The following is a 27,894-nucleotide window of genomic DNA, read 5'->3' as shown; positions in this document are numbered from 1 at the left end:
CTTCCCTCAGCAGCAGTTTCTCCCCCAGACATTTCTCTCTCTGCCTTTCCCTGGGCTGGGGGAGGAAGATGGATGTTGAAGCGTTACCCAAAGGCTCTCGGGCATGTGCATGGCCCGCAGTGGGACGTGCCTCCGGGGCAGCGCTGGGACCCTGGCAGGGACCTCTGGCTGCAGCTCTTCTCCCTGCTATGATTTATAACTTCTCCTTGAATGGAAACTCTCCTGGCCGCTCCCCAGGCTCCCCGGTCTTGGCTGGGAACAGGCTGACACAACCCACGCGCGCTCCTGGCTCCGACCCCTGCCAGCCAAGCCTTTTTGTGCCGGCTCGGCTGGGTTCTCATGACAGTGAAAACCCAGAGGCTTCTGTGCTGGAGAAAAGTGGGACTGAGGGTGGCCCCAGGATGGAGACGGCCCCACGGCACGCTGGAGACGGATGCCACTTTATTGGTAACTCTTGGAGAGCCGGACACTGAAGAACTCAGTTCTGTCAAGACGAGGTTTGTACACAACAGCAATAGGAAACAACAACAACAACCACCACCCTCTGTTGCAACTTTGTGTCTCACTGCAACCCCAACAATAAACTTTTGCCACGTTGTATCTGGCGTGACCCGTGGGGAGAAGGGCATGGGGAGAGAGGCAAAACCCGCTGCGAGCTTGAGGGTCACAAACTTCCATGAGAGGAGCCTTGTGTCCTACTGGTTTAACTGGCAGGGGAAGGAGAGATGCTGGGAGCAGGGCAGAGATGCAGTTTAGGGGGAAAACCCTGCAGCTGAAATGCAGCAAAGCTGGGGTTCAACACCCCCACTTAGCAACTGTTCAAGTCTTATAAATTCAAACTTACTTCTTTCAATTTAAATAACAAGTGCTTCAGGTACAATGCTTGACTTGCCTGGTTTATAACCCAGTTTTAAGTGCACACAAGCAGGAATAGATCTCTTTTAAAAAAAAAAATCCCTATATATATTTGCACACTTATACACACACATGCACACAGTGAATTTTGTGCTGCAGCTGTTTTAACTAGAGATGATGGAATGGGCCCGGAGCAGCTATCGTAAGCTGGGCTCCAGGGGCTGGTCGTCTGTGGCACCACTCACCCTACAGCTGCTAAAGGTTCTGATTATTTTTGCAAATATCAGTCCCCAAAAGTCTCCCCACGTGGGGCTGCGTCAGCTGCTGCTCAGACTGCCCCTGAAGCTGTAGTTCCTCGGAAAACGCCACTTGCAGGCGACTGAAGCCCACAGCACGTTTTGCAGAGGACTCCTCTCTCATCTCAGTCTGTGTTGAGAACTCGGGGATCTCCTGAAAAGACGCGTATGGCCTCCAGCGCCTCTCCGGTGTGAAACAAATGCTCGGCGGAGCAGAGAACGCTGACAAACTCAGACCCAAACAGCTGTATTGATGTCAAACCCAGACTGGGTGTAGTCTATGGTATCGTGGACTTTCTTGGTGCCAGTTTTGGGTTTCTCACTATGGCTTTCTGCCTTTGGGCACCTCTCTGCTTTGCTGTGATGGCTCTGGATGTTCCCATGAAGTGGGAAGTAAAATGTCCCCTTGAGTTTGTTCATCTTTTTGGGTCTCTTAGAAATTTCGGGCTGTTTGTCTTCAGGGGGAAGCCAGCAAGGTTTCTCCTTGAGAAGCCTGTCTCGGTCTGGCCGAACGCTCCTCAGGAACTTCTTGAAGATGTTGGCTGTGAGGGAGAACTTCCTGCAGAGCTCCTGGGACCTGCTCACGGACAGGGACACCTCGCTCTTCTCCCCCTTCTTATCCAACTCCGGCAGATCCAACCAGTTCCCAACCAAGTCTGCAAAGATGTTATCCCCCAAGACCAGCGGCTGCCGATTCCTGCTCTGGGACATTAGGGAGGATGTCCAGTCATGGCCGTCGTCACACCCCGGGCACTCCCGGCATGCCGGCCACCCCCCAGCCGGGCCCTGGCTACTGGGCTCGAACGTCTTTGGGCGGACGTGCTCTGCTCCGATCGATGTGGAGGAAGGCCCTTTTGGGTGATAAACATCCTCACTACAGAGGCTCCCAAAGGAGGAGGGGGTGTCTCTAAGGTGGCTGCCCTCCGGGAGCGCAGCGTGACGGGGCAAACCCACCGGCCGTGGCACGGCACACGCGAGGGACGTGGGGCTGCGCTCCTCCACCAACGCCTCCCCCCGCAGCCGCTCGTCCTGCCGGGCCCCGGGCACATCTCTGCCGCTTTGGCAGCGCTGGCGCTGCTCAATGCCAGAAACGGTGCTTCGGCTCCCTGAGATGTCCAACTGCTCCAAAGCTGTCTGGACCTGGAGGAGTTTCAGCTCCTGCAGTGCGCCCATCATGCAGTTCATCTGCTCGTGCAGCCCGTCTCCGACCTCCTTCATGGATAGCTGCGGAGGGAAGAAGCAGACATCGAGTCAGTGCCGCCGGGAGAGCAAGAAAACTTTGACCAAAGGGCAGGAGAGCTGGGCTGAGCAGCTTTCTGAAACATGACCTCTTCCTACTGGCTACATTTTAGATGCATCCTACCTGTACTACATCCATTTCATGGAACAGCAATTGGATTTTTCTTAGATTTTTCTAGGAGTTTCCCTCTAGGAATAAGAGGAGCTGACAGAAGGAGTGGATTTTTTGACCTGACAACAAAAATAAATAGCTTGAGTTTCCATTAATTGCTTGGCCAAAACCCAAGGCATAGAACTATGAATGGTTTTGGCTGCCACCAGTTTTAGCATATTCTGCTTTTGTCTGTCGTGCTCTGTAACTAACTGAAATCAGGAGTCAGGATAACAAACAGAAGTGCCTTCCATGGAGAACCTTGTTTCTTTACCTGAAGCACTAAAGTAAATTAATAATACACCCCAATAAGAATCACATTGTTACTCTACAACATGCCTTCAGATCTTAATACCCTCATTACAGGCACCTCTCACTAGAGGACAATCAAAGACATTTCAATGCACTTGAAATTTTGCACAAACCAACGAACTCTGAAATTACTTAAACTAGCAATCCTTTGGTTCCCAAACTAGGACCTTTAGTAGCAGTTCTGCTTTATCCCTGCACCTTGCTATAAAGATTTAACTTTCTATACTAGACTTAAAATAAGCAAGTTATTTTCCAGAGCTTCTAAAATCCCCCCTCTTCTCTTTCGCTCTGTTGCTTTCTCTCTCTCTTATGTAGGATCTGGATTATATTCCCAAAGCGGCACCATAAAACAAATGGGCTATACTTTCCAACAGCTGCCACTTTTTTTTTTTAGCAGGGAGGGGGAGTGGGGAGTGGGAAGGAGAGGGGAAGAGCAGCAGGGGACGGCAGGGCTGGAGGTGAAGACATGTCACGTCGATGGAAGGAGGTTTGCAGAAGAGATTACCACTGTCTAGGAAAAGCTTCAGCCTACGCCGGCATAAACAGTTTAAAAGGCTCATTACAATTTTTGTACTGCAATAGATCTCAAGCTTAGGGTGAAAAAGGACAGATACATCTTACGTTCAGCTTTACGTTATCAAGCTTTACTTTTTCACCTCTCCAATTTAACTAAATTAGTTCAATTACTTGCTCTATTTCCGTTTCTGTACCTGGATTTCACCAGTAAGAAAGAGCAGTCATCAAAAAATTGGATCCTCTGTAACAATAGAGCTCCGTAAGTGAAAAGCTCCTCAACAGTTTCTGACTACAAATCTCCATTTCAAAACCCAGAACCTAAAACTAGCCAGCAGATTACGATGATTTTTCAGAGCTTCACTCCCAAGAAACTTATTTATCACCCAGAATGAGCACACAAGCTACGAAGATACAGCAAATCTCTGTTTAGCTTCCTGATTACACTATCGAGTGTCTCCAGCGATCTAATTTTTTAACATCAGCAAATAAACCTCTACTTCTGCAGACATGCAAATGATGCCCCACTTACAGACTAACCCAGCTCTTGGGTTTCCCGTACAAAAGCTGGGGCCATATGCTCTACAAGCCTCAGACAAAACTATCACCTTACCTCTCCAGATTTGCCGTAATGCTTCTCGTCCTAACCTTTCTCGCCTTATTAATGGAAGTCTGTTTTATCTGGGGCTTTGCAAAAAGCTGGATTTGGAGCCAGCTTGGCCCCTCATTGGCCACTTCCCACCAAATCCCCTGGCCGGCGCAGCGCTGTAATCACGCCGCGGTGAGTGACGAGGGTCCTGCGGTAATGACTGGGCTGATCAAACCCTTGGCATATGCTGGACGGCTCTGCTGTTCACCTCATTGATTCAATTAACTCCCCCGTGATGGGTGGTATCATTACAATGCAGGCTTCATCCAGCAAGGCTCTATTAAGCATTAAAATTTCATAGGCAGCATTTATCGTCAGTGTGGTCGTTTCTCACTGGCAGATCCAGTCTCCCCCCCACAAGAAAAGACCTGAGCCCCAAAAGCTCAGAATCCAGCACTTTTCCTTCTGAACAAAGGAGCTGGTTCTGCCAAACCTGGCGCCAGCACCAGCCTGGGGAGCCCAAGCCACTGAAGGACGAGTGGAGATGTTTTCATCTGTGGAAACACTTTCCCATAAGTGACTACGAGGTTTGGACGCTTCTCCCCTGATGCCCAGTGCTGCCTGTGCCGAGCTGTCCCCGTCACAGCGGAGAGGGAGAAACGGGCACTTCTGGGACATGACTCGTCTCTCCTGTTTCAGCAACTTGCTTTGGGGTAGGATGAATCCTGCCCTCTGGACTCGGCCTCGGTGTCCCTCTGGCAGCATGAATCCCACCATCAGCAAGAGAGTTTTAAAGATCCCGAGGCTTTTAACTCTGCTTGCAAACACTGCTAAAACTTCAGGTTGTGCAAGTTAAAAAACCCAGCAGACAACCTCCCCTGCCTTATCTTTTGCTCTGTGGTATCTGTTCAGCCTTTTACAGAACTGAAGAGTGAGTGAAACCCAGCCCAAAGTGAAGTCACTGCCTGGTGACCAAAGAGTCTGCAGGGGCTTGGATTTAATCCACTAGTAATTACCCTGTGGTAATTAAGAGTACTCATCCTGGAGAGAAAACTGAAAAAAAAAAAGAAGTTTCTTCCCCAGTGTCTAACAGCAACTCTCTCCTCTTTGCCAAGATCTCAGTTCTCCCAAGTTCAGACTGGCTTCTCTGAGACTCTCCAGAAAAGGAGCAATCTCCCACAGAAGAGAGACCACCACCCTGGCAAAGGTTCAAGATTGAACTATCCGGGCTGCTAGAAGAAAAAAAGTTTCTGCGAATAATCCAGGAGATTGGGCTGGAAGTCAAACAGATGCTCTGACTGCAAGGTGATGGGAACTCAAGGCTGAAGGGACAATCCTTGTAGCCTCGCTGGCTCTGTGGTCACACTTCATGTAGAAGGAACTGGAATTTGTGATGAACTAAAGTGCAATTTCAAACAGAGCGTGAACGTGACACAAAACCCCAGAGAGCCTTAATTTGGCATGGAGAGAGACCTTGACCGTACTTGCTGGGTTATGCAAGGGACGTTATGTAAGCCGGCCACCACGGGGCATCGGGAGATGTTGTGTCTTGTGCACATTTGTGAGCTGTAAATCCCAAACCTGTTGTTGAACCAGCCCCGGGCTCAGTCGTGCTGCAGAGCAGAGTGCAGGGGAAATGGCATTCACTACAAAACTTCGGGTCTAGCACAGATCTTGCTCGTCAGCATCCTCCCTTCTTGTACCTGCTGGTCTCTGCTCAAGGTGCACAAGTACGTCAGCGTTTCAGGGGGCTCTGGGTGTCTAATTTGAGATACTTTGTGCTTCAATACATGTGGTCGTTTGGCACCTCTGCTTCCAAGAAAAGCCAAATTAGAACTATAACAACTTGCAGGTGTTCAAATTTATCTCTATAAACCAGTTAAAAATCAGATGCCTCAAATTGCATCTCATTATTATTCCTGAAACTTTTGCAGTCCCTAAAAATTGGCATGAAAAAGTTTTAGTCTAATTCTGAACAAGCCAACACAGATGCCTTTTATAGCCAGACAAGTATGCACAAGGCTGAGCACAGTTGTGACGTGCGTGTTCCACTTCGGTGGCTGGGATTCAGCATGTGATGTGAAATGTTTCTTTCTCCAGCAGTAAGGTATCACCTCCAGATCAAACCTCCTTGAAGGCAGGAACAAGGCAGCTCTGGCTGAATGCTTCTCCAAAGCAAAGCTTGTTTAAACTACACTCACCCTGAACATTGAAAACCGAAGTGCAGTATTCGAAAGCTTTTCAAGCACTTTCAAATGATCATCAAGGAATATTCAACGTGAGGGGAAAAAATCCCACAAACCAACAGTGAGCATTTTGCAAACTGACAGAGTTCAAATATGGGCTTTGGGTGTTTTTTTTACATCGAAAATCTACCATTTTGAGTGGCAAAGGCATCAATCACTTTGCAGCCATGCCTTTTTAATGATTTCCTCAAAATACTTATTCCCAGAACTACAACCACAATTGGTTTACACAGTTTATAAATCAATGATCTTCCCCTACTGATTAACACAGCAGGACAACTTGCCCCAAGGAACGCGCTCTAGCAGTCACTGGCATTTTGTCGAATTCAAACCCAAATATCTGAGATGTACAAATAAGGGAGATTTCACTTGTCACTTCCCACTTCACAGGTAAATAAGTAACTTTTTTAACCCACTTTGGGAACTAATGCTTTCCTATTAGCATCTACATACACCGACTTCTCAGAAGTCAGTTCCCATCAATGCCCTCGAGCCACAGCTGTCTGTATTCCCGGCCCATCCGCACATCTGGCCTGCCCAGGACTGCAGCGGCTTTGTGATGCTGACGGGAGAAAAGGAAAAACCCAGCTAACACGCCACGGCTTTCAGCTGAGCAGAGAGAACTGAAAAGAAGAGCTCTGAGCGTGTTTGTCGTAACGAGGAGGAAGACAGATGTCCAGCTCTTAGGTAAAAGCAATGCAAAGAGAGGAAGTTATTGCTAAGAGGACAGGAAAGAACAAATGGCAAATAGCAGTTCTTAATAATAGTGCTGATAGGCAACAGAACCAGCAACAAACAATTGGTATTTAAAGAGGATGACATAACAGAGACCAAAATTATTTTAGAACTGCTGAGCTGATCATATTGTTTCTGTGTTTTCCTTTGGGTCACTAACTAGATTAATCTTCAACAAGCCTGCAATTGTGGCTGGGCATAACTCTTCAGAGCGCGCTGCAGGGTTCGCAGAGAGCTGCTTTCCAGCTGGATGTTGCACCTTTCTTTCCCTTCCCTTGATGGATGCCTGCAATCTTCTTTTTGTCCTTCCATTCTACCACAAGAATTTCCAGTCTCTTTTTTACCTCTTGTATTTCCAGAGTATTTTAGGCATAACTTAGGATGTCAACTGTGAGCTCACAATGTACCAGAAAGAGGAAGGATGCTGAAACTTCACCAAAGAATTTTTTCCCCAATAGTTTAAATAGATCTTAAACAGATGTTAACCACAAAAGACATGGTTCACATCAGCCAATTAACGATCTTCCTTACTCAATTGCCTTCCTTTCCATTGCAATGATATTGTTCTGTGCTTCCCAATCACACTTGCTACGTTTAAAGGCAAATGAGAAAATCAGTTCTCTACAACCGGGAAATAAATGGACCAAAAAGAACTCCAGCCTTCAAACTTTTACTCACAACCCAGGGATAGGAGACCACAAGCCTCGATGTACAGACTGACCATTGAAGGTGATGGTTAAAAGCATCGGCTTTCAGCCCAGTGGTCTGCTTCACTGGGGGATCTGGTCTTTAACGTTCCTGAATACGTGCAGCTGGGAGTCTAAAAAAATCCACCGTCATCTTTAGGAGTCTTCTCTGGAAATAAACAAGCAGACAAAGCCTGTGACTGCTTTCTCTCTCCCCAGGTTATATGTGACAGGACATCCGCTGTCAGGTTACGCCTTTGCACCTTCCCTTAAGGCAACACCAAAGAATGAGATTCTGCGATAACCACCCAAGTTCCTAACGCTATCTCCAGCAGCGATGGGTAAAGCCACCCTCAAAGGGACCATTTTATCGGCAGAGACGCAAATGGAGCTGCGTGTTCCCACCTGTTGGAGTTATGAGCAGTGACGTTAGCCCCTGAGGTCTGTCACTTATGCCTACTCTACTGCAAATCACAAGAGCTGCTCCTTCAGAACTAGCAGTAATGAAAATACAGCAGACTCCTTTCTGAGCATGACACAGTTACCGGAATAGGACCCAGTGTGAGACAAAGCAGAAAAATAATTGGCTGTATTTTTCACTCAGACCAAATGTTCTATTCCTGCAAGATATTCATAGCAAGAAACATTGTCTACCAGGACGTAAGAAAGGAGTCAGACTCTATCAAACTCGATAATGTGACACATTTATGATGAATGTGAAGGGAGAACATTCAGAAGTTCAAGTCAAAGTGGTGGGGTTTGTTTTAAATACCTACTCTAATACTTTTCCTCCTAGAAAAAAGCACCAGAAAGCTGAGAAATATCCTGGATTCCTCAAGAAAGACCAAAACATGCAAAGTAAAGTTATAACTACAGCTAACTTGACTGTGACCCCTCGCCTGTTACAGCCATACAAACCCCAAGTGCAAGATAAATCTGCCCCATGAACTCGCCAGTCCCTAGCTAGAGTGTAAGTGATTAATTCTTACTGTGGAAGAGCCTTGAAACCCCCATCCCATGGTATGTATGCTGATGTTACTATGTACAAATGCAAACAATCCCCGTGTCAGAAAGTTTACGGAGGTAATGCCATCTGCAGCGTGAGACACTGAAATGAAATTCCTCTCTGCTAATCTCTGAGCAAGGCAATTCTTGTTAAATCTGATCTTTCAGCTGAGATAACATTCTGTAACTCGGAAAGCAGACATAATATTTCTGTGCCTCCTCACAATGTTTGCAGACTCCGAATCCAGCCGATAGTGTCAAGAGGACTTTTAGTATCGGGATTAATTGCGTTAATGGAAGATTCACAAGCTCTGTGGCACGTTTCACAACTGCCACACGAAGGACAGATGACAGAAGGAGTGGAGAAGCACAACTTATTCCCCGACAGACCTATAAACCAGCACTGCATATTCTCGCAAACCACATTGCGTCCATGAATCTCCAGGGGCTTTCCAGAGGAGGTGAACAAGGTCTTCTGTATTTTCTACATAGAGAGACTGAGGTGCAGAGAGCTGGCACGGCTTGTCCAAAACGGCTCCACAGGCTGGTGTCAGCACCGGGATGAGGATCCCAGCTTTGGCAACCAACCTGACTGCAGAGCTGCCCCGATCCCACACCCAGTTGGGATGAATGGCTGTGTCAGCTGAGGCTCTCCTGGCTGTGAAGCAATTGCATGTGGAAGCTTCCGAATGAATTCCAATCAAAGGGACGCCACACATGCCAGAAACTATCAGCTTACAATGGAAAACATGCGATTGGAATAGGAGATCTCTCATTGACTCAAACGGGTCAGATTCATCCTTGGGGGCCATGGCAGAGCTGGCAGAGCCTTCCCAGAGGTAACACGAAGACTGGTGTAAGCACGCCTGGACCCATGCTCATCTGTGACTTGTCTGGCAAAGCACGGTGTGATCTCGGCACATAGGCTGTGTGGTGAAACTCTGGGGCGCACCAGCAGCCCAAACCAAGCACATGATTATTTAAATATGTTTTTAATACACAAAGCAGGAGAAAGAAAAATCAGAGCCGGAATCTTCGAATCCCACACTGGTGGGGGATAGTGTTGCACTTGAAGATAACCTTTCCTTGGGAACTGGGAGCTGTGCCAACATCTGCTCTCTTTGGAGAAAATCCCCCTCCTCAAAACCAGCCCAAGGCTGCAGTAGTTTACACCAAGACAAACTAAACTTCTGCTAATTGAACAGCCTCTACTTTCCCGTGTCACACTGACCAGCCTCAGCAAGGCGGGTTCCTCCAAAACCAGGGCATTTTTGCAGAACACCCCTGCGCAACACCCCCTCAGCCACTCAGAGTCCCTGCCACCCGACCAGAGCTGCTCCTTGGACACAACGCAACCCAGCGTGTTTCTAAATTCGCAGTGATGCCCTGGCACTGGACTCCCATTTAGCTGCACACAGGGTGGCTCATTGTCTCGATCTGCCCAAGTCCTTCCCACCATTCCTCCCGCATGATTCTTGGTTATGGTGCATTTTGTGTCTGGAGGCATGACCTGCCCAGTAATGAAGAAAGTGGTAAAGAAGCAGGGTCAAGAGGTTCAGTTCCCACTCACCATTCAATGCAGATGGTCCCAGCTGTCTATCGCACTGCTTGCTGGTCTTTAAAGAAACATTAGTCTATTTTAATCCAGGCTGTCTTGACAGTGTTGGTTTTTAAAAGCTGTTATTGCTCAGGATATCATTTATGGCTATTTTAATTAATACAGTCCTCCTACCTTCACTAAATGCAATCTGCGGCTCACTTAAGTTGCCGATGAAAGGAATTGTTTCCGACAGCGTGCTGTAAGGCAGAGGGTCTCTCCAGCTGTCTCGCCCGGTGGGCTGTCCTGGCACGGCTGTGCTCTCAACAGCTCCAAGGCTGCACTCTGATACCCTGAGAATTTGTTGTTTAAGTAAGTTTTTAAGATTGAGTAACAAAAGTTGGGGGGTGGGAGGGGGAATGAATGTGACTATTAAAAACCAAATGTGTGAAGATCTAGGCTACTTCCAGTTAAGTCACGAGTAGTCCTACTGAAGGTGACAACTGCCCCTTCCCAGTTTTTTAAGCCAAGCATATACATAAATCTTTGCCAGGCTAAGGTCTATTAATATAATAAAAATTGTCACATTTTTACAATTTAAAAAAAATCTACTACTGCTTTATAGCAAGAGTATGAACAGAACCGGAATTTTCTCGTTTTAAGTATTTTTTGGTTTTCACATGAAGTGTGAGGGATCTGCCCTCCTCTTGAATATATTCAAATTCTTCAGAAGTTCTGCTGTGCACTACAAAATAGGCATGTTTTAGACTCACAGGTAAAGGTGCAATGTTTAGGCTTCTGTACAAAATACTGCTCAGATAATGAAACTGATTTGTTTAGAAGACAAAACACAGATTTAGGAACCTTCTCCTAAGCACACTCTTCCGAGAGTTACTCTCTTTACCCATCTCACCTTCCAATTTATTCAGATTTTAAAGATCTTCCAGATTATAACATAACATCCTGGTTTACAGTTTGCATTTCATTCATCACACCCAGCGTTCAGAACACCAGTGACTCCCGTTTCCCTTTGTTTTAGATTGTCTTCCAGCTCCTCTGTTTGCTGGGGAAACACTGGTAAGGCTAGCAGGTCAAATGGCACTGCTTGCTGCCACATCTCTGCGGAGTAAAGCGCTGCTGCCCAAGCCCGTGTTTCCCAGGACACGTCCGATGTGCAGGAGCACGGCTACCTCCAGCGCAACGGCGAGTCCCCGAGCCTGCCCGGGCACAGCTGTAACTTTGCATGTCTCTGTCTTGACTCAGATGGTGTTGCTTACATGCGAAATATTTCCTGTAATGCGGGCAGGACAGCGATACTGTATATAAGCTCATTCTGTAAAACTGCGGTTAGCACAAATATCAGCTGGAATCAACATCCCATTAAGTCCTAACCCGGGAAGCTTTTGTGCATTCAGTAACTTCACCCACCCGTTTTTGCTCTGCCTTGTCCTCCTCTTTTGTTCTCATCATCTATTTATCTGAACAACGCACTGCTCCCCGGCCAGACCTGCTAAGCACTGGAACCCGATTTTGGGGAGCATCAGTTCTTCCCGCTAGCCCACCCCGCAAGCCCCAGTGCACCACCAACACCTCCTGGCTTGTGGGCAAGCCCGAGCAAGTTCAGCGAGCCAGGTTACCCTCTGAACAGGAGCGGGAGGAGGGAGAAAAGTGTTGCTGTATGACAAAGGGTTTCCTATTAAAGAAGAAGTATTTTCAGAGGGTACTGGCGGCGGCAAGCGCACGCTCCCTTCACATCATTTTGATTCCCGTAAACTTACTCTTATCAGAGATTTCTGTGACTGTTTCTTTGGTTTCTGATCTAGGCTGGCATCCCTCTTCCAAAGCCGCTGCGCACCCCAGAGCCCCCCGTGCGCCCTATTTCCCTCTCGCCGACGAACCGACCGGCGGCATCCGACCGGCCGGCGCTGGGAGGCCGAGACCCGCCGCCCGATTCGCGGCGGTGCGGGGGGGAGCAGCCGGCGGAGGGACCCCGAACTTCCCCGGCCGGGCGAAGGCTGGACGCGGCCGGACCCGCCCCGCCCCTGCCGCCGGCGGCTGCCGTCCCGCGGCGGAGCCCGCTCCGCGGTCGCACGGGGCCGTTCCCCCCGCGAAGGGCCGAGCCCCGCGGACGCCGCTGAGCGCGGGCTCCGCGCAGGCACCGCCGCCGCCGCGGGACGAGCCCCGGCTGCGGTGAGGGGGGCCCCCGCCCGCCGCCCGCTTACCAGCTCCTGCTTCAGCCGGCGCAGGTGGTGGTCCATGGCCCGGCTCAGCGCGGCCCCGCCATGCGAGCGCTCCGCCCGCAGCCACCCGCGGGGAGGGGAGGGGAGCGGAGCGGAGCCGGGCGGGGGGATCGCGGCGGGGAGGCCGGGGGGCGGCACCGGGGGGCGGCGGCTGCCGGCGGGGCAGAGCCCGGCCCGCGCTGCCGGGCGCCGGGGCCGGGGCGCGCCCTCGGAGCCGCTTCTGGGCAGGGCGGTGGGGCGGCGGCGGCGGGGGGCGGCCCGGGCCCCACCTGGCTCCGGGGCCCGGGAGGCCTGGGCAGAGCGCGGGGCGGCCAGAGGCGTCTCGCAGGGCAGCCAGAGCGGACCCAGCGCTCGGTAACGTCGGGAGCGCGGGAGTGGGCAGAGTGCTCCCCTCTGCCCGCGGAGAAGGCGGAGGGTTTCGTTTGTGGTGGTCTGGAGTCCGCAAATTGCTCTGCAGAGACGGACCCCCCTGCAAAAGCATGGATTAACCTACATGGCCTTAACCAGGACAAGTTGCGAAGCCACCCAGTTGTGGGTTTCCCCGCTTCGCTCTAACTGGGGCCGGGTTGCTGCGTGAAGGCAGGTCCCTCCCGGGTCGAACTGCCCTTTGCCACCCCGGGGGTCTCCCGGGTCCCCCCTGGGAGGTGGCAGTGCCACGAGCGCCTCGCACCTGACAGCGCCCTTATCAAAACGCCCTTCGTCAGGAACGGCGCGTTTGGCGCGCTGCGAGAAACAGGTGTTGAAAATTCTCTGCATGCATTTATCTTCAGAACAGCAGGCTTTTCCTCACCGTGTGTTACAAGCGGTGGTTCGGCTGACAGGAATCTACACACAGAGCAGCAACCGGAAACTTCCCGGGTGCGAGGGGATGCTGTCAGCGCTGCAGATGCACTCCTCGAAGGGCAGGATTTTTTTACCTCAGATCAACAAACCCTGATACTGCTTGTTACCACAGGAGATCAAACAGATGGACGCATGAGCCAGGAGAAAATACAAGCACTTCTGTGTCATCAGACTTTATAACCGCATTGAATTTGAAAGGGTTTGAATTTTCCAGCGTTTCTCATAGATATATATATGTATTATTCTCAGCTTGTGTGCAAAATGTGTTGCTTAGATGATAAATGCTGGGTCCCCAGTAATGGGTTAGCAAGGCTTATCTGAATCATTCTGCAGGTAAAGGACTTGATAGGATGAGAAATACTACTTTGTGTTTTCAAATTTGGGATGAAAAACGTAATTACTTGCTTTTTCCCGTAAATTTGAGTATTGACAAAGACTGGCTAAACTCTTTGCCTTTCCAGGTCTTTATTTTTTGAAGGAAAACATTTTTTATAGTTGGTAATAGGATTTTGTTTGTTTGTAGAAATCAGCCTTGGTGTTTTTGAAAGCTGACCTTTGTGTCAAAATCCAATTTAAATTAGAAATTTGCGATCTGGCCTTTCATGCGTGTTTGGGAAACGCTCTAGAGTTGACATTTATTGATCCTTCCAGCATCTCTTTCATTATTGGTCAAAATTTCCTGTCTCTCTGCTCATTTCAGGGTTTCCATTTCCTATCTATTAAGGAAGCATGAAAATTGCATCTCTCTTCAAGGATCTGCAGAACGTGGGGCAGTAAACATATTAATGTATTAAAGAAATGACCTTATCAAAAAGTTAATCACTTCCAACGGGGTATGCTATGATGTGAGTGGGATACCTGCCAGTCTTTCTTAAAGTCTAAGCCAACTAGCCCAGCTATAATTTTTTTCTTGAAATCTGGCTGGATTTGTTGGCCAGCTGGTTGTTCCCCACGGCCCAGGGTCAGGGTATGGATGTCCCCAGCCTACCCAAGCATATCAAGTATCATATGGCAGGTTTGAACAGCCAGTGAGTGGTAAAAAATAAAAAAGATGGTACCATGTGGAGACTACAAGCTGAATCGCCTGCCTCCGCCAATAATTAATAGTATGGGGAATGAACCAACTTCCCTGTCCTCTGTCTGTGCCTCAGACAAGGATCCGTGTTCAAGAAGAGCCCCAGGCTCTGAGTCCAGGTTTCTGTGTTCCTTGGGTGGCTCAGGACCTTTGTTTCCTTCCTGCTACCGGTACCACGTTTTTATAATTTATTGTATTATCTCAGGTCTGTAAATACGTAGACACCACTTCTTCCTCGTGGCATGGCACCAAAGCTAAAACATGATGGCATTTTCTCTTCACATTTGTAATACATGGCCCTAGGTTCAGCTGGTTTGAGCTGAAAACTGACTGTGAGCTTAATTCATCCAAGCAGCTTTGAACAACAGTATTTTCAGGTATTCTTTTACATTTGGTAGGGAATAGACTAAGAGCAGGCATCAACAGGGAATGGCTTCTGTTCTCCTGGTGTTACCGTGTCTAGACAAAGTAGACTGCTGATGAGCACTATGGTTTTGGCATCTTGAAAAACTGTATGAAATCAGACCAGGGATTATCCTAGGCACAGAATGCTCTCCCCAACGTTTTCTTTATAATACCATATTTTTTTTAAAATCCTGTAATTCCTGATTTGTTTTAACTGATGCTTTTCACAGTGCTTTGAATATTCCAATAAGAAAGAGATACAAAAGATACACATGTTCAAGGTTATTATTTGAAGCATCACATCTAAGTTAAACATTATTATATTTTCCAGCACGTCTAGCATTCAGGAGGCCAACTGCACATGGCAATTGGCAGATGCTGTGTTCCAGAAAGCTCCTGCAACACTTGCAAGACACTGAACTGTGTGATCTGCGGCAGATGAACAGGGAAGAGTTTTTAGCTCCTCTTTGGCTTCTGTTTAAGGTTGTCTTTTTGATCCATTTTTCAGCCTCCGGGGCTGCTCATGTCCCATGAGGCTGATAAAGGAGTTCATGAGCATAGAATAAAGAAAAGACCAGAATATTCATGTGCTCCAAACTCCTGGGAACTTGCAAGAGAAGGGAAAAATCTGAAATATTTTCTCAGTAGGATTTCCCCACTAAGCAACATTTTTCTCTTCCGTATAGGCAACTGGGTCAAAGCAACATTGACACTTCATGCCAGGCCCTGCACTCCTTCCACTCCACAGAGGTGCAAACCTTGAGCAGATGGTGCAGTGCAGTGGAAAATCAGGTCTCCAAGAAAATACAGAGCTGAGAATCAAACACACTCAAGCAGAAAGCTACATGGCTTATTTCAGGATAAAATGAAAAACTGAGATCCTTGGGCAGAAAATAGAGTACGCCTTTTAGAGTGGTGTATTCCACTTACATGAGCTGCCTCATTCCTTCCCGTTTGAGAAAACATCCGTCCCTTCACAGCTGAAGGCTTATCTCATTTGCTGTCTTTCAGTTCGTTGATCTGGTTTCTCAGGGCTTTCATGTGACTGTTCTTTGCTGAACTAACAAGCCTGGTTATTGCTGAATTTTCTTTCATTTTTACTTTCTTGCACACTGAAGGCAAACCTTTCCGAATTTCTTCCCCCTTAAGCTGCAGCATGACCTGAATTGCATCCATCTTTGTTTAAATCCACTGGGGCGTAAAGATCCAGCCAAAATAGGTAAGATTATAATGTCAAAACTTTAATTCTGGTTTTGTATTTGTGCATAAAGAGATAAATTACCCCTGAAAATGTGACCATTTCTTCCATGAAGCCCACTTTATCGCATGCAGTCTCTGCACTTGTGGCCTTTAAGGTTCCTGACGTGCCCCTACCTCACTATGCCCCCATCCCAAAAGTAAAACTTTTCACTCTGCTCCAGCCAAATTCCAGCCCCTGACATTCCTCTGCTTGCACTGGAGTGCCAGGACTAAGTACCAGGGTAGGGAAACTCCTTGTGCATTCGCTGTGCTGTCTTGTGTTAAAGAACTGTTGGATTACATCTCGGCTGGCTGCATTTTGATGACCTAGATCCTGTTCATACTAGCTGAAAAATAATTTAGCAAACCTTGGTATAAAAGCGTATCTAAGATTAAAATGGGCTGATACTTATTTATCTGGAGGAAAACAAGAGGAGCGAACTACTGGCACTTCTCACTGGTGTAGCTGAAATAGCTACTCTGAACTGATACCCTGATGTCTGCTTTCTTTGTATCTGTAGCTGCATCTGTACATGCATCTGCGGTGACTCCCCTGGGTACTTTAGATTCCATCTGAAATTTGTGGAGTTCTTCTGGATCCTTCTGAAGGACATGCCTGACAAGGAACCAAATCCATTCAGCAGAAGGGCACTGAAATGAGCCTTAGACGGATGTAAGACCCCATCATCATCATTATTTATAACAACTCATTATTTATAACAACAGGCTTGCTGGAAAAAATCCAAGACTTTGCCAATTACTAAAGAAACAAAGAAGATTCTGCTGCCCCAAAGACTTGCTACTCATTGGTAACTTGCCATCCAGCTTTTTTTTTCAAAGGGAAAATGAATGTGCAGGGTGCTTGGAGTCAATTTTTGGTGGTGAATATGAAGCCACTCTCTATGCCGATATCAATGGCCCTTTCACTGTAATGTGCTTTACTGTACAGAGAACAAACAGAGTTTCCATGGCAGTGTAAACACAAATACATACCACACTCCAAAGAGTGAGTCACACGTGCTGCAGAGAACGGAGAAAGTTCACTGTCTTCATCTGAACACATCTGGGAGAGGAGGATGAGATTACCTCACTTTAAAAATATTTTATAAATGTTCTGTAAACAAAGATTTGTTCTGAATAATTCCATGTCTTGGCAGATATGAAAGACAAATCCTTTGAAGCTAAAGGAATAAGACAAGGCAGGTGCTTGTTTACAGTAGCAATGTTCAAATCTATAATGAATGTATTCTTAAAAGTTACACACAACCCGATAGTTCTGGAAGCCAATACAAATTCTCCGTGAGCAGTTTATCCCAGTCTTTCAAAGAGTTACAAGAACTGAGCTGTTGCGAATGATGAGTAAGTTCCACAGAAAGAGGAGATGGATAAATCTGTGGTGACTGCTTAGTACTGGTACTAAGTACTGGTCAAGACATTTCTTTGCACTGCACGTGTTAGCCTTAGGAGGTCTCGGCACAACACAAACTACACCTCGAACGTGTGATACGGACCTTTGCCTTGCTGCTGGGAGTTTGAAGACAAGTGCTTTATAGTCTGAAATAGCAAGAACCTGACCTTGAGTTTCAGCAGCATGTGCCTCACAGGTGTCTTATAAGATAATTTATCCAAAGCTGATATATTGATATATAGATTCAGAGGGCAATGAATCTTGGATGGAATTAAAATCAAGTATGTAATCTGCACTTCGTAACAGGGACAAAAAAGCGGTGAGCCCTGTTTTGGGGGAATAAAACGTGCACTCAGTAGATATAGGTGCAAGAGTTTTCCCCAGCAAGAGTTTTCTTCTAACCCCCAAAACCTAGAGGTTGGTTTATCTCCCTTCATAAGAACCAGTTATTTTTTTTAATATTACAGCTCAGAAGGAGGTCTTAGCTACTTCTTTTACTAACTTAAATCCTTTCCCAGGACCTATTCTGCTTGCAGAGTATTCAGATTAATTGTCAAGATTTCTAAAGGCTGCTTTGAGCAGGAATACTTCCTTTGGATCTTACTGCAAGCGAAAGCAAAGCAATGTCATGGCAAAACTGCAGATTCGTCTTGGCTGGGCTGACATGTGAATGTCGACAATGTGAATTCAGTACTTGAGAGTCACTGAGGTAAAATGAGGCCTGAAGGCTGAGGATTGCTATTTATACCCTGACTCATGGCAGAGTACACAACATACAGCGAGTTTAAAACAGAGTTAGTAGCAGTAGCAGTTAAGATCTTCTACGGGAAGAAGGGTTAAGGGAGAAACAAAACCTTCCATTAGATCAACTGATACCGCTGCAGGAGCGTGACCTCAATCTGACACAGCCCCATCAGTAAGGGCCAAATCCAAAGGGAGAGGGACAATAAAGCTGCCAGTCGTGGTGTCGAAGGGTTTCTCAGCGTACAGACATTGAGATGGTTTGGAATCCGTCCCTCCAGCATCCGATGGAAAATTAAATAAATACCTACAAACAACAGCATCCTTCTGAATTAAGGTGATGTGTCTGATTGTCCCATTAACAATGCACCACAGAGAATAATTTATGTCTCCAGATCACCTCGGTTGTATTGCAACGTGCATGCACCCTCAGGGGAGAAAAGGAATAGGTGAGGAAAATAGGGAGGGGGAGCAGTTCATTGCGATGGCTGCTTTGGGCTGTTTTATCACCTCTCCTCTGCCCTTCCCCCATGGGAACAGTCACTTCTGACTGCTCCTCGTTGTCTGTTTAAATCACATCACTTTAAAAGGGTTACGAGAGGCTGTATTTAATCAAACGTTTGTTATGTCCAGGTGTCTTTGTCTGTCTCCTTTCCCAGATTTATCCAGAGATAATTATCTCATGTTGGAGACTTGTTTCCCCTTGAGGACCAACGGGAATATCCACTTAAAAATTAAAAAATAATTGGAACTAACAGAATGCTTGTAGTTAGCTATCCTGTTACCTCTGCTCCGGGGCACAGTTCTCGCCCCTACCATCTGGTCTGTCCGGACTTGGTACGAGGTAAGCTCTCCAAGCTGAAACTGTTCTTCATTGTCCTGTGAGGCCCCACTCTTGGTTGGTACTCAGATATTCATATGAAAATATCGTAATACTAAAAAATAACAACTTTATAGAACATGCCAGACTTTTTCTCCCCCATCAGGAATATAATCAAGAGGAATTTCAAAGGCGTGACAAAGACTGTGGTACACCAAAGCCATTAAAATTCATTTAGGCTGCCTGGCAATGTAAGAATAATGACACAGTGTATGTGCTTTTACAGTAGAAGCCACTGTTGAGATTTTTGAAATCCCATTGCAGTGAATGGAAGCTGCATGTCCAGAGCCTCTGAACTGCTATGACAATAAAAGCTGATATGCATAAAACCACCCACGATTTAAAATAAGTGGTCTACAGAGGGTAATAAGTAATGCACATACAACGGATTAACGCATTTGGCCTTTGCTGAAGTGAATGCTATACTATTAATTTTTTGCAGTACCCTGACTTTTAAATCGTGTTTCTGTGTGCAGTACAGCTGTATCCCAGACACAGAGTGTTTAATGAGAAACTTGTTTCTATCGTCAGGATGGTGGAAAGAGAGCTGAAACGGGGGGGGGGGGGGCAGAACAAAATGTCCCCACTGTTTCGTTACAGTAGGATAGCTGAGAGATGAGCAGTGACTGCCTTCTCTGCAAACTTACAGAGATACAGATACTTTGGGCACCACAGCAAGCTTGTTGACACTGTTTTGCCAACATGGTCAATTTTGTCCTCCTCATCCTCTTCTTGTCCTCCTCATCCTCTTCTTGTCCTCCTCATCCTCTTTTTGTCACCTCATCCTCTTTTTGTCCTCCTCATCCTCTTTTGCAGCCTTCTCCATCGTTCCTTTGGGCTCTTCCTTTCCTCTTATGCCTCCTTCTCTTTCCCTCTGCTCACTGCTCTCTTCTGACCCTTCCCTCGGGTCCTGCTCTCGCTGCTGGCCAGGCGCTTGCTCTCGCCCTGCCCTGGGCCCGGCATCCTCCGCCTTGAGCCCAGCTTTTCCCTGCGGTTCGGGTTTATGCTCTACTTAAAGCTCTTGCTCGTGGAGCTCGTGGCGAGGCCTCCAGCTCCCACCGCTTTACTTCCACTCACCTACACAGACGTTTTGTCCTCTGCGGTATTTCCAAGTTTAAGCTTTTGTGCTGTTCATGAAACAAATGACCCAGGGAGGTATGCAGGGCTGTTCAGCTGCAAAGGTTTATCTTTCTCCATCTAAAGGACTGTTTATGAAAACGTCACCGTTAATCGCTTCTCTGGAGGTAAGCGCACCTATTGAGACACACAGCGGGGAGTGACGGCCTCGGTTATTGGCACAAACACGAAGGGATCGCTAATGCCGGTGGAAAAAAGCCAAAAGCCAGGAAAGCGGCTGAGGCGGCGGCGCGCGCGGCCTGCCCCTCCCTGCGCCGCGCGGCCCCGCGCGCCCCCGCCAGCCACTCGCCGCCCGCGGCGCCCCCTGGCGGCACGGCGCCCCCTGGCGGCACGGCGCGCTGAGGGGGCTTCGCCCAGGGCGCGTGCGCGGCGCGGGCTAAAGGCGCGTCTCGCGAGGCGCTGTCCGCCGCCGCTTCCTCCCCCCAAGATGGCGGCGCCCGCGGAGCCGCCGCCGCCGGAGGGACGGTTCCGCACGCGCGATGTGTTGGTGCCCGGCGGCCCGTCCGACTTCGGGTCTCTGCTGCTGTCGGCGCCGGTGCTGGCGGGGCTGGAGGCGGCTGGGTTCCACAGGCCGTCGCCGGTCCAGCTGAAGGCCATCCCGCTGGGACGCTGCGGCCTGGGTGAGCGGGCGGGCCGGCGGAGGGGCCGGGCGCGGGGCAGGGGAGGGGACCCTGGGGCCTCCGGTGACCTCTGTGGCGGCTCTTTCCAGATCTCATCGTGCAGGCCAAGTCGGGCACTGGCAAAACTTGCGTGTTCTCCACCGTCGCCCTGGACGCGGTGCTGCTGGAGAGCCCTGCCACGCAGGTGAGCCCCGGCCCCGGCTGCTGCGCGCTGGCCCGGCCCGCCTTTACCGGTACGCGGGCGGGGGCTTTGCTTTGTGAGAGGGAGTCGCTCTTTTTCTTGGGGAAACGACTTTATCGCCTGTGAGACATAGTATTTGAAATCATCACGACCCGACGCTGGGCTTTAATCTTGGGAACCATTCTGAGGCTTTCAAATTTAATCCTTGGCCCTTACAGATTCTGATCTTGGCTCCTACACGGGAGATTGCTGTGCAGATTCATGCTGTAATCACAACTATTGGAATGAAAATGGAAGGCTTGCAATGCCATGTCTTCATTGGAGGGACTCCTTTGAACCAGGACAGAATCAGACTAAAGAAGTGCCATATAGCAGTTGGCTCCCCAGGTATGGATGTGCTTCATTGTGCTTCAGATACCGTGTGGTACTTTACAGTACTGGTTACAGTACTGATGACTGGTGCTTTTGAAATCTGGGTTATTTTTTTTTAATAATAGGGGGTAGTCCTAAAGGCCAGTGCCAGAGATGTTTCAACCGGCTATTTTTAGTGAGAGATTATTCTAAATATGCCCTTTTAAAGGCTTATTAAAATTATTTTTTTAAAATTACAAAATTCATCATTATAACCTTTAAATTAATATTTTTCAAGTTTCTTTTACTTTTCTTCTTCATATGTAGGTCGAATAAAACAGCTCATAGAGTTGGACTACTTGAATACAGCCAGTATCCGGCTTTTCATTCTTGATGAAGCAGACAAGCTTCTAGAAGAAGGCAGCTTTCAGGAACAAATCAAGTAAGAAAAACATTTATCTTGTGCATTTATCAGTAGATTAGATTCATATTTGTTAGTCATTCCCATTTCTTTGTCTCACAGTTGGATTTATTCTTCACTACCAGCCAATAAACAGATGCTTGCTGTTTCAGCTACTTATCCTGAATCGTTAGCTAATGCTTTGACTAGGTACATGAGAGAGCCAACATTTGTGAGGTTGAACCCTACTGATCCAAGTCTCATTGGTAAGTCGAAGTTCATTTACAGTGATATTCTTATCAATAGATAAAGAAGAGTATACTAAAACCAAAACATGTACCTTTAAAATTTGTGATTCTTCATAATTTTGCTCCACAGGTGAGTTGATTAGTTTAGGAAGTATTTATTCCCGGTGTTGATGTATTTAAAACATCAGTGATGAATGTAACTTTCTGTTTTTTCTATCTGTTCAAAAAATATTTCAGCTTCTTAAGAAAAACTTGTCCTGTAGGTTCTTACTTGGCATGTGTGTGTGCTTGTTTAAAGTCTTTGTTTTAGCTGCAGTGACACATGCTGACAGCAGCATAGCACTGTGCATGTTTTTATGGAAATCCTTAATCTGATGGTTTTTTTGGTTTCATGCTAGGGCTGAAGCAGTATTACAAGATTGTGAATTCCCATCCCCTTCCGCATAAAACACTTGAGGAAAAAACCCAACACCTACAGGAGTTGTTCAGCAAGATTCCATTTAATCAAGCCTTAGTCTTCTCAAATTTGCATAGCAGGTAACAAACTTGAAAGAAAATCTGTAAAAAGCATGGTCGAATGCAGTGGTTGTAATGTCCAGTTGTGGATAAACTTTATATGTAGACCTTCTATAAGGTCTCAAAGCAGTATACAAATTTCAGATCTGAAGTACAGCCAGAGGAATGCAGTATGAAATACTGAAAATAAAGGAATGCTTTAGCACGAAGGTACCTCATACACTGTTTAGAGTACAGCGAGACCTGATATCCTATTGTCCTTTTCCATCTGTAAGGTGGCTGTTCTAGACATAAAGATGAAAGTGACAGTTTTGGAACGTAGTCCTTGGCTGTAAAGAATAGCCTGTTAAGAAATGCACAGGGGTTGTTAGGTCTGCGGTTTTATTTACAGTTTTCCTTGTGTATCTTCTGTCAGGGCTCAACATCTAGCTGAAATACTAACATCCAGAGGCTTTCCTGCTGAGTGCATTTCAGGTAAGTCCATTCAAAACTTTCTGATTCTATTGCAGTTGTGCATAAACATGACCTAAAATAGGAAAATTAATCTTAAATCTTGGTTTGCATGGTCTCTGGTTAAATAATTAAGAATAGCATTTGAATCTTCATAGGTCTTTAGGACTTAAATATTAACTAATTTTTACATCAGTTAACTTTTCTGTTCTCAAATTTGTTTGAGAGTCATTTTTATGACTGTCCAGATGAGTGTATTGGCTTATTTGTAAAGAGAAAGTTTACTTCCATTTGCAGGTTGGAAGCAGTGTTTCTTTGGAATGCAGATGTTGAATTTAAATCTTTTTTATTTCTAGTTTCTCTGTAAAAAGCTGATCACTGGCACCTAATGTTTATTAGAAACCTTGAATTTTTACTTCAACAGTGGTTTCTGTGGCTTATGTGTTTAAGTAGAATTTGTCTAAAGTCAGTGGTGTTCAAGTTGGTTACATATCTGCGTAGTTGGCTTCCCTTTAAAAACAAGCAAATGAATTACTTTTGTAAAGGATTTCCTTATTTTCAAATTTTTGTGTGTTCCTTGTTTACTCATTTGGAACTGATGTTTGAGGAAGTTTCTCAACCTTATTTCTGATCTCGTCTACAGTTTTCTAAAGCGTGTTTTCCAGGATTTGAGGGGCATAAAACTGAAGAATATAATCTATTTCTAATTTTTGTCTTTCTAGGCAGCATGAATCAAAATCAACGACTTGATGCTATGGCTAAATTAAAGCAATTCCACTGTAGAGTTCTGATTTCCACAGACTTGGTGAGTTAGTATTTTATAGCATACGTGAGTATTGTACATCAAGTTACTTCAGAGAATTAGCTTTGACTTGGAATTGAATAGAAGATAAATGTACTGATAAAGCATGTGACTTGAGCACTGTGTGCGACTTAATTTCACTGTGAAACTTAGAAATTGTCCCCTATTCCTCATCTGGTTCAAAAATAATTTTTAATTTATCTGTTGCTTTGCAGAAGCTTATAGATATTTCAGAGCAGTAGAGATGTTTGCTTTGGATAGGAACTATGGGAAGGAATACTTTGTTTCTCTAGTATGGTATGCTCAATAGTAACATTCCAAACAACTTCAAATAGGGTAAAGAGAGCACTGGTTATGCTTGAGGCACCCTCAGCTTTTTCGTGGTTGATGTATTTTTCTCTTCAGTCAATCGTTTGAGGTCCTGTCACAAAAAGATTACTGCTGTTGGGTTGAATTTTTTGATGCTGGGGGAAAAAAAACATGCTTGCTTGTATTTGATACATAGAAGGCATGAGAAAAATGATGCCTAACTTTCATGGTCCCAGTGCAATATGCCTGTTCCACATGTAATACTGTGAACTGGCTGGAAAATTGTAGCTGCTTTATGGTGTATTGTAACAACTAAAAGTTACTCTACAAGCAGTTACTCCCGAATGTGTTGTATTTATCTAAAGATCTGTTCAGCATATTCAGTTACCTATCCCCTTCTCTCCTCCTCACTTTCTCAAGACATCTCGTGGAATTGATGCTGAAAAAGTGAATCTGGTTATCAACCTGGATGTACCTGTAGACTGGGAAACGTACATGCATCGTATTGGCAGAGCTGGGCGCTTTGGTAAAAACAGTCACGTGGATTTCTTAAGCTTGCACTAGCTTCACTGGCTCTGGTTAGGTAATTACACTGTCTGTTGTGTATTGCAGGAACTTTAGGCTTATCTGTAACATACTGCTGCCGTGGAGAGGAAGAAAACATGATGATGAAAATTGCTCAGAAATGTAATCTTCAGCTTCTTCCTCTACCAGGTATGCTCTGTCCTATGAATGCAGCTGTTTGGTTGTTTTCTGTTCGTTCAAAGCTCCAGACAAGTCCATGGGGAACTGACATGTATCTTCTCTGCTGAAGTTGCATTAATTTTGGGATAGGTTTTTCATACTCTGTGCTAATGGCTACTTGTGTAATTGCTGGAGTTGTGCAAAGCAATAGAAAATGAACTTAGTGCATGCCTATGAATAGGGAGAGGAGCTCTGCTCCAGCTGTTGCTTAAGCAACTACATAACTACTTAGATTTCCAGAAATCTAGTATTAAGCCTTTGTCAGGCTGTAAGATACAGTAAGAGAAGTAAGGAATAATTGAAACAGCAGAAGACTTGCTACCCTTGCTTTGCCAGAAGCTGTTCTGCTAGAAATGTAGCATTTGCCTTCTTACATAAGTTCTAATTTTTTTATCTGGTTAAGTAGGATATGAAAAACAGGTGACAAGTAATGCAGCGCTGCTTGTCTTGATCAACTTTTTGATGCCTTCCATGAAGAAAATGTTCTGGCTATTTGAGCTCTTTCAAGAATTGAAGGGGTTGGTTTGTAGCCCTAACTTAACAGGTCTTAACATCTTATCTGGGGTCTTGCAAAGCTTTACTTCAGTGCTCATTTGAGTTCTAGAGGGAAGGATGCACTTAATTGAGTGCCTGCTTGTTTCCCTTTTGTGCAGAGCCTATACCTCCTGGAATGATGGATCAGTTTGAAGATGGGGAGGTAGAAGTCAAACCTGTTACACGTACAGGTGCTTCAGTGAATTGTGACACTGTGCGTCTTAGACCAGAGGAACCAGTGCTGCAGCCTGTCCAAAATAGTTTTTCAGAGGTACCTCAGCCTCCTTCTAATATTCCAGGTGATAATTCTTCTGTAGAAAGGCCAAAAAAGACTCTGAAGCAAAAGCAGATTAAAAAGTGCACAAATTCTGCAAATAGAGAAAAAGGTAGCAGAACCCCCCAAACTTCCGGTTGCCACACAGAAGAGAAGAATAAAGTCAAAACCATCTCTAGAACGGATGGACAACATAATACTCAGTCTCCAGATGAGGAGGCCTTAAAAAAAAATCTTCCCAGAATTCCATGCTTGTCTTCTTTCAAAAACCAACAGAACAATCCCTGGAACTTCTCAGAGTTTGTTGAAGACTACGAGTATTTCATTAAAGAAGGGTTGGAGAGAGAGGTTGAAATTTTAAGAAGCTGTTCAGGCCCAGGAGAACAATGTGAGCTCCCCAGAAATGGTGGTGTAGAGTGGAAAGAGGTGGAACATAATACAGAGGTGGTAGCAAATGGCGTTGTATCTGGTGACAGTGATGCTTCATACAGTTCCAGGGCTTCCTCCAATAGTAGGGAAAATAACTCCTGCTTTGAAGCATTGTCAGATACGCAGGAGAAGAATGCTGTTCCCACAGTGCGTCAGGGTCATGCGGGCTTCTGTCCTACACCAGAGAAGCCTCAGGAGCTACCACAAGTCCCAAAGCAAAATCAAGTGAAAAAGAAAGTTCTGAAACAAAATGCTAAACAAAAGAAAAGCCATTACCATCAATTCCCTAGTTCTTCCTCGAGAAAAACTGAAGATGACTGCTCCTGCAGCTCTTGGGATGATGGTGTTCCATATGAGGCTTGGAGTTACAAAAACTACTGGAAATCTTATTACGAGGCGTGGCAAAACTACTATGCTGCAGTGTCTCACTATAGGAAGAGTTACAGACAATTTAACTGGATGAATGCCTATCATGCCAACTCAGTCTATCTTCAGGAACTGCTGAAAAGTGGTGACTGATGTAATGACACTGCTGGGACGGGCTGGTTGGTACCGCGAATGGATGTTATCTGTGGAAACGTAACTGCTGGTCTGCAAGTACATTGACAAACATGAACAGACATTGTTTAAGACTGAAGAAAAATGTTGTCTTTTTCCTAAGTGAGCTGTGTCCAGGTGAATGTTTTACATGCATTCCAGTGATGGTGTTACAACAAGTTGTTAATAAAAGGAAATGAAAGACAGCTGGATGTTCAGTTGCAATCTTTACAATCCAAATTAACAAAGGAAGATAAAAGGCAGCCACTTACACCTAAGAAATCTCAGTAAGGAGAAAATACAAACCAACCCCAGTTTTATTTGCTTGCCTTGTCTTCCATGTGACTTTTTCGGTGAAGATGAATTCACCGTAAGACTAAATAGTCTGTTTGTAGCTGGAGATCATTCCATTTTAGGTAGTCCTCTTGTTAAACATTAGGCCCTGATTATATACCAGTTAAGTGGCAGAGTGAAACCTGCATCTCAATGCCTGTATTGCTAATTGAAATCCAGTTAATTAACATTGTATAAATAACACTTCTATAGCTAGGTGTATGGCAAGCTGTGCAGTAGAGACTGGTTTAATTATGTAGAAAATGTGCAGCAATCATAATTGGTCTGTCCCTCTGGGTGCAACAATATCAGACTTGCCACACTTACAGGGAAGCTTTAATTAGAAATGAAATTACCTATTAGTACTAAAACTAATTGGTCTTTCCTGTTTGGCTTGCACTGCTTTGTATGTAGCTGTCCTGAAGCAGGAAAAGATGAGAGTGCTGGCTGGCTGAGAGTATTGACCCTAGGTTGACTCCATCCTAACTTTGAAAACTTCATCCTCTAGCTTTAGTAGACAGGTTTCTTCAACTAGTTTCTTTGATTTCTCAACATTCACCAGAGGAGATACAGTCTATTGGTTTTTTCTTTGTCTTGAGCAGAGTAAGGCTGGAATTTTCTTAGTAAAAGCACTGCTGCTTACCTACTACGAGCTGTACTTCCAAGGAGAATTGCTTCTTTAATTTGGTGAAATGGATGTCTTCAGGGATGCTTGATTGCTCACCTTCAGCAACTTTCAAATTCATTTTGAGAAATACAGTATGTTTTCACTCAGCTTACATAAATCACTTGCTGCCTGAGTGTTCCTAACGTTCTTGCAAAATTCCCTGTGCAAATCCTGTGGTGTCCCTGGCAGCACTTTCAACCTGTTTGTGTAGTGGTGGGTCTCAACTTTATACCACGCAATTCAGACTCTCCTCCCTGTACAGGAGAATTGTAAGATTGATTGAGCTCATGAGTGGCACAGAAATTTAGCACAAGATTGGCAAGCAAGGTCGCTGTCCTGTGTTGGGTGGGTTTGGTTTTCCTGTCAG

General features: G+C 46.0%; 2 protein-coding genes across 5 annotated transcripts; one reads left to right on the top strand and one right to left on the bottom strand.

Annotated features, from left to right (window-relative positions):
- Positions 1-384: 384 nt before the first annotated feature.
- INKA2 (inka box actin regulator 2) lies at positions 385-12,609 on the bottom strand. Of its 4 annotated transcripts, XM_072844937.1 has the most exons (4): positions 12,387-12,609; positions 10,360-10,517; positions 10,198-10,243; positions 385-2,375 (listed from the first exon to the last, which is right to left on the bottom strand). In XM_072844937.1, the coding sequence occupies exons 3-4, from the start codon at positions 10,198-10,200 to the stop codon at positions 1,383-1,385; spliced, it is 996 nt and encodes a 331-aa protein (XP_072701038.1). In that variant the 5' UTR covers positions 10,201-10,243; positions 10,360-10,517; positions 12,387-12,609; the 3' UTR covers positions 385-1,382. The 4 variants fall into 4 exon arrangements, with proteins under 4 accessions (XP_072701038.1, XP_072701042.1, XP_072701041.1 ...); XM_072844941.1 differs by lacking the exon at positions 10,198-10,243; XM_072844940.1 differs by lacking the exons at positions 10,360-10,517; positions 12,387-12,609 and adding an exon at positions 11,943-11,968.
- A 7,945-nt stretch (positions 12,610-20,554) lies between these two features.
- Positions 20,555-26,748, top strand: DDX20 (DEAD-box helicase 20). Its single transcript, XM_072844843.1, has 11 exons — positions 20,555-20,752; positions 20,842-20,936; positions 21,152-21,320; positions 21,612-21,726; positions 21,808-21,950; positions 22,331-22,469; positions 22,864-22,922; positions 23,621-23,703; positions 24,430-24,535; positions 24,622-24,723; positions 25,407-26,748. Exons 1-11 carry the CDS (start codon positions 20,560-20,562, stop codon positions 26,507-26,509), a joined length of 2,307 nt encoding a protein of 768 aa, XP_072700944.1. The 5' UTR covers positions 20,555-20,559; the 3' UTR covers positions 26,510-26,748.
- The last annotated feature ends 1,146 nt before the right edge of the window (positions 26,749-27,894 follow it).

The sequence above is a fragment of the Ciconia boyciana genome, chromosome 23 (assembly GCF_034638445.1).
Source record: "Ciconia boyciana chromosome 23, ASM3463844v1, whole genome shotgun sequence".
NCBI lineage: Eukaryota > Metazoa > Chordata > Aves > Ciconiiformes > Ciconiidae > Ciconia > Ciconia boyciana.
Note: the sequence above shows the minus strand (reverse complement) of the source record. Positions and strands in the feature narration are given on the sequence as shown.

Bases quoted from the DNA above. Each gene is read 5' to 3' on its own strand.
- INKA2 (XM_072844936.1), bottom strand. From the start codon at position 12,422: ATGGACCACCACCTGCGCCGGCTGAAGCAGGAGCTG. The intron at 2,376-12,386 runs GTAAGCGGGCGG...TTCCCTCCGCAG, and splicing joins GCCGGCTGAAGCAGGAGCTG to CTATCCATGAAGGAGGTCGG.
- DDX20 (XM_072844843.1), top strand. From the start codon at position 20,560: ATGGCGGCGCCCGCGGAGCCGCCGCCGCCGGAGGGACGGTTCCGCACG. The intron at 20,753-20,841 runs GTGAGCGGGCGG...GGCTCTTTCCAG, and splicing joins GCTGGGACGCTGCGGCCTGG to ATCTCATCGTGCAGGCCAAG. The intron at 22,470-22,863 runs GTAACAAACTTG...ATCTTCTGTCAG, and splicing joins TTCTCAAATTTGCATAGCAG to GGCTCAACATCTAGCTGAAA.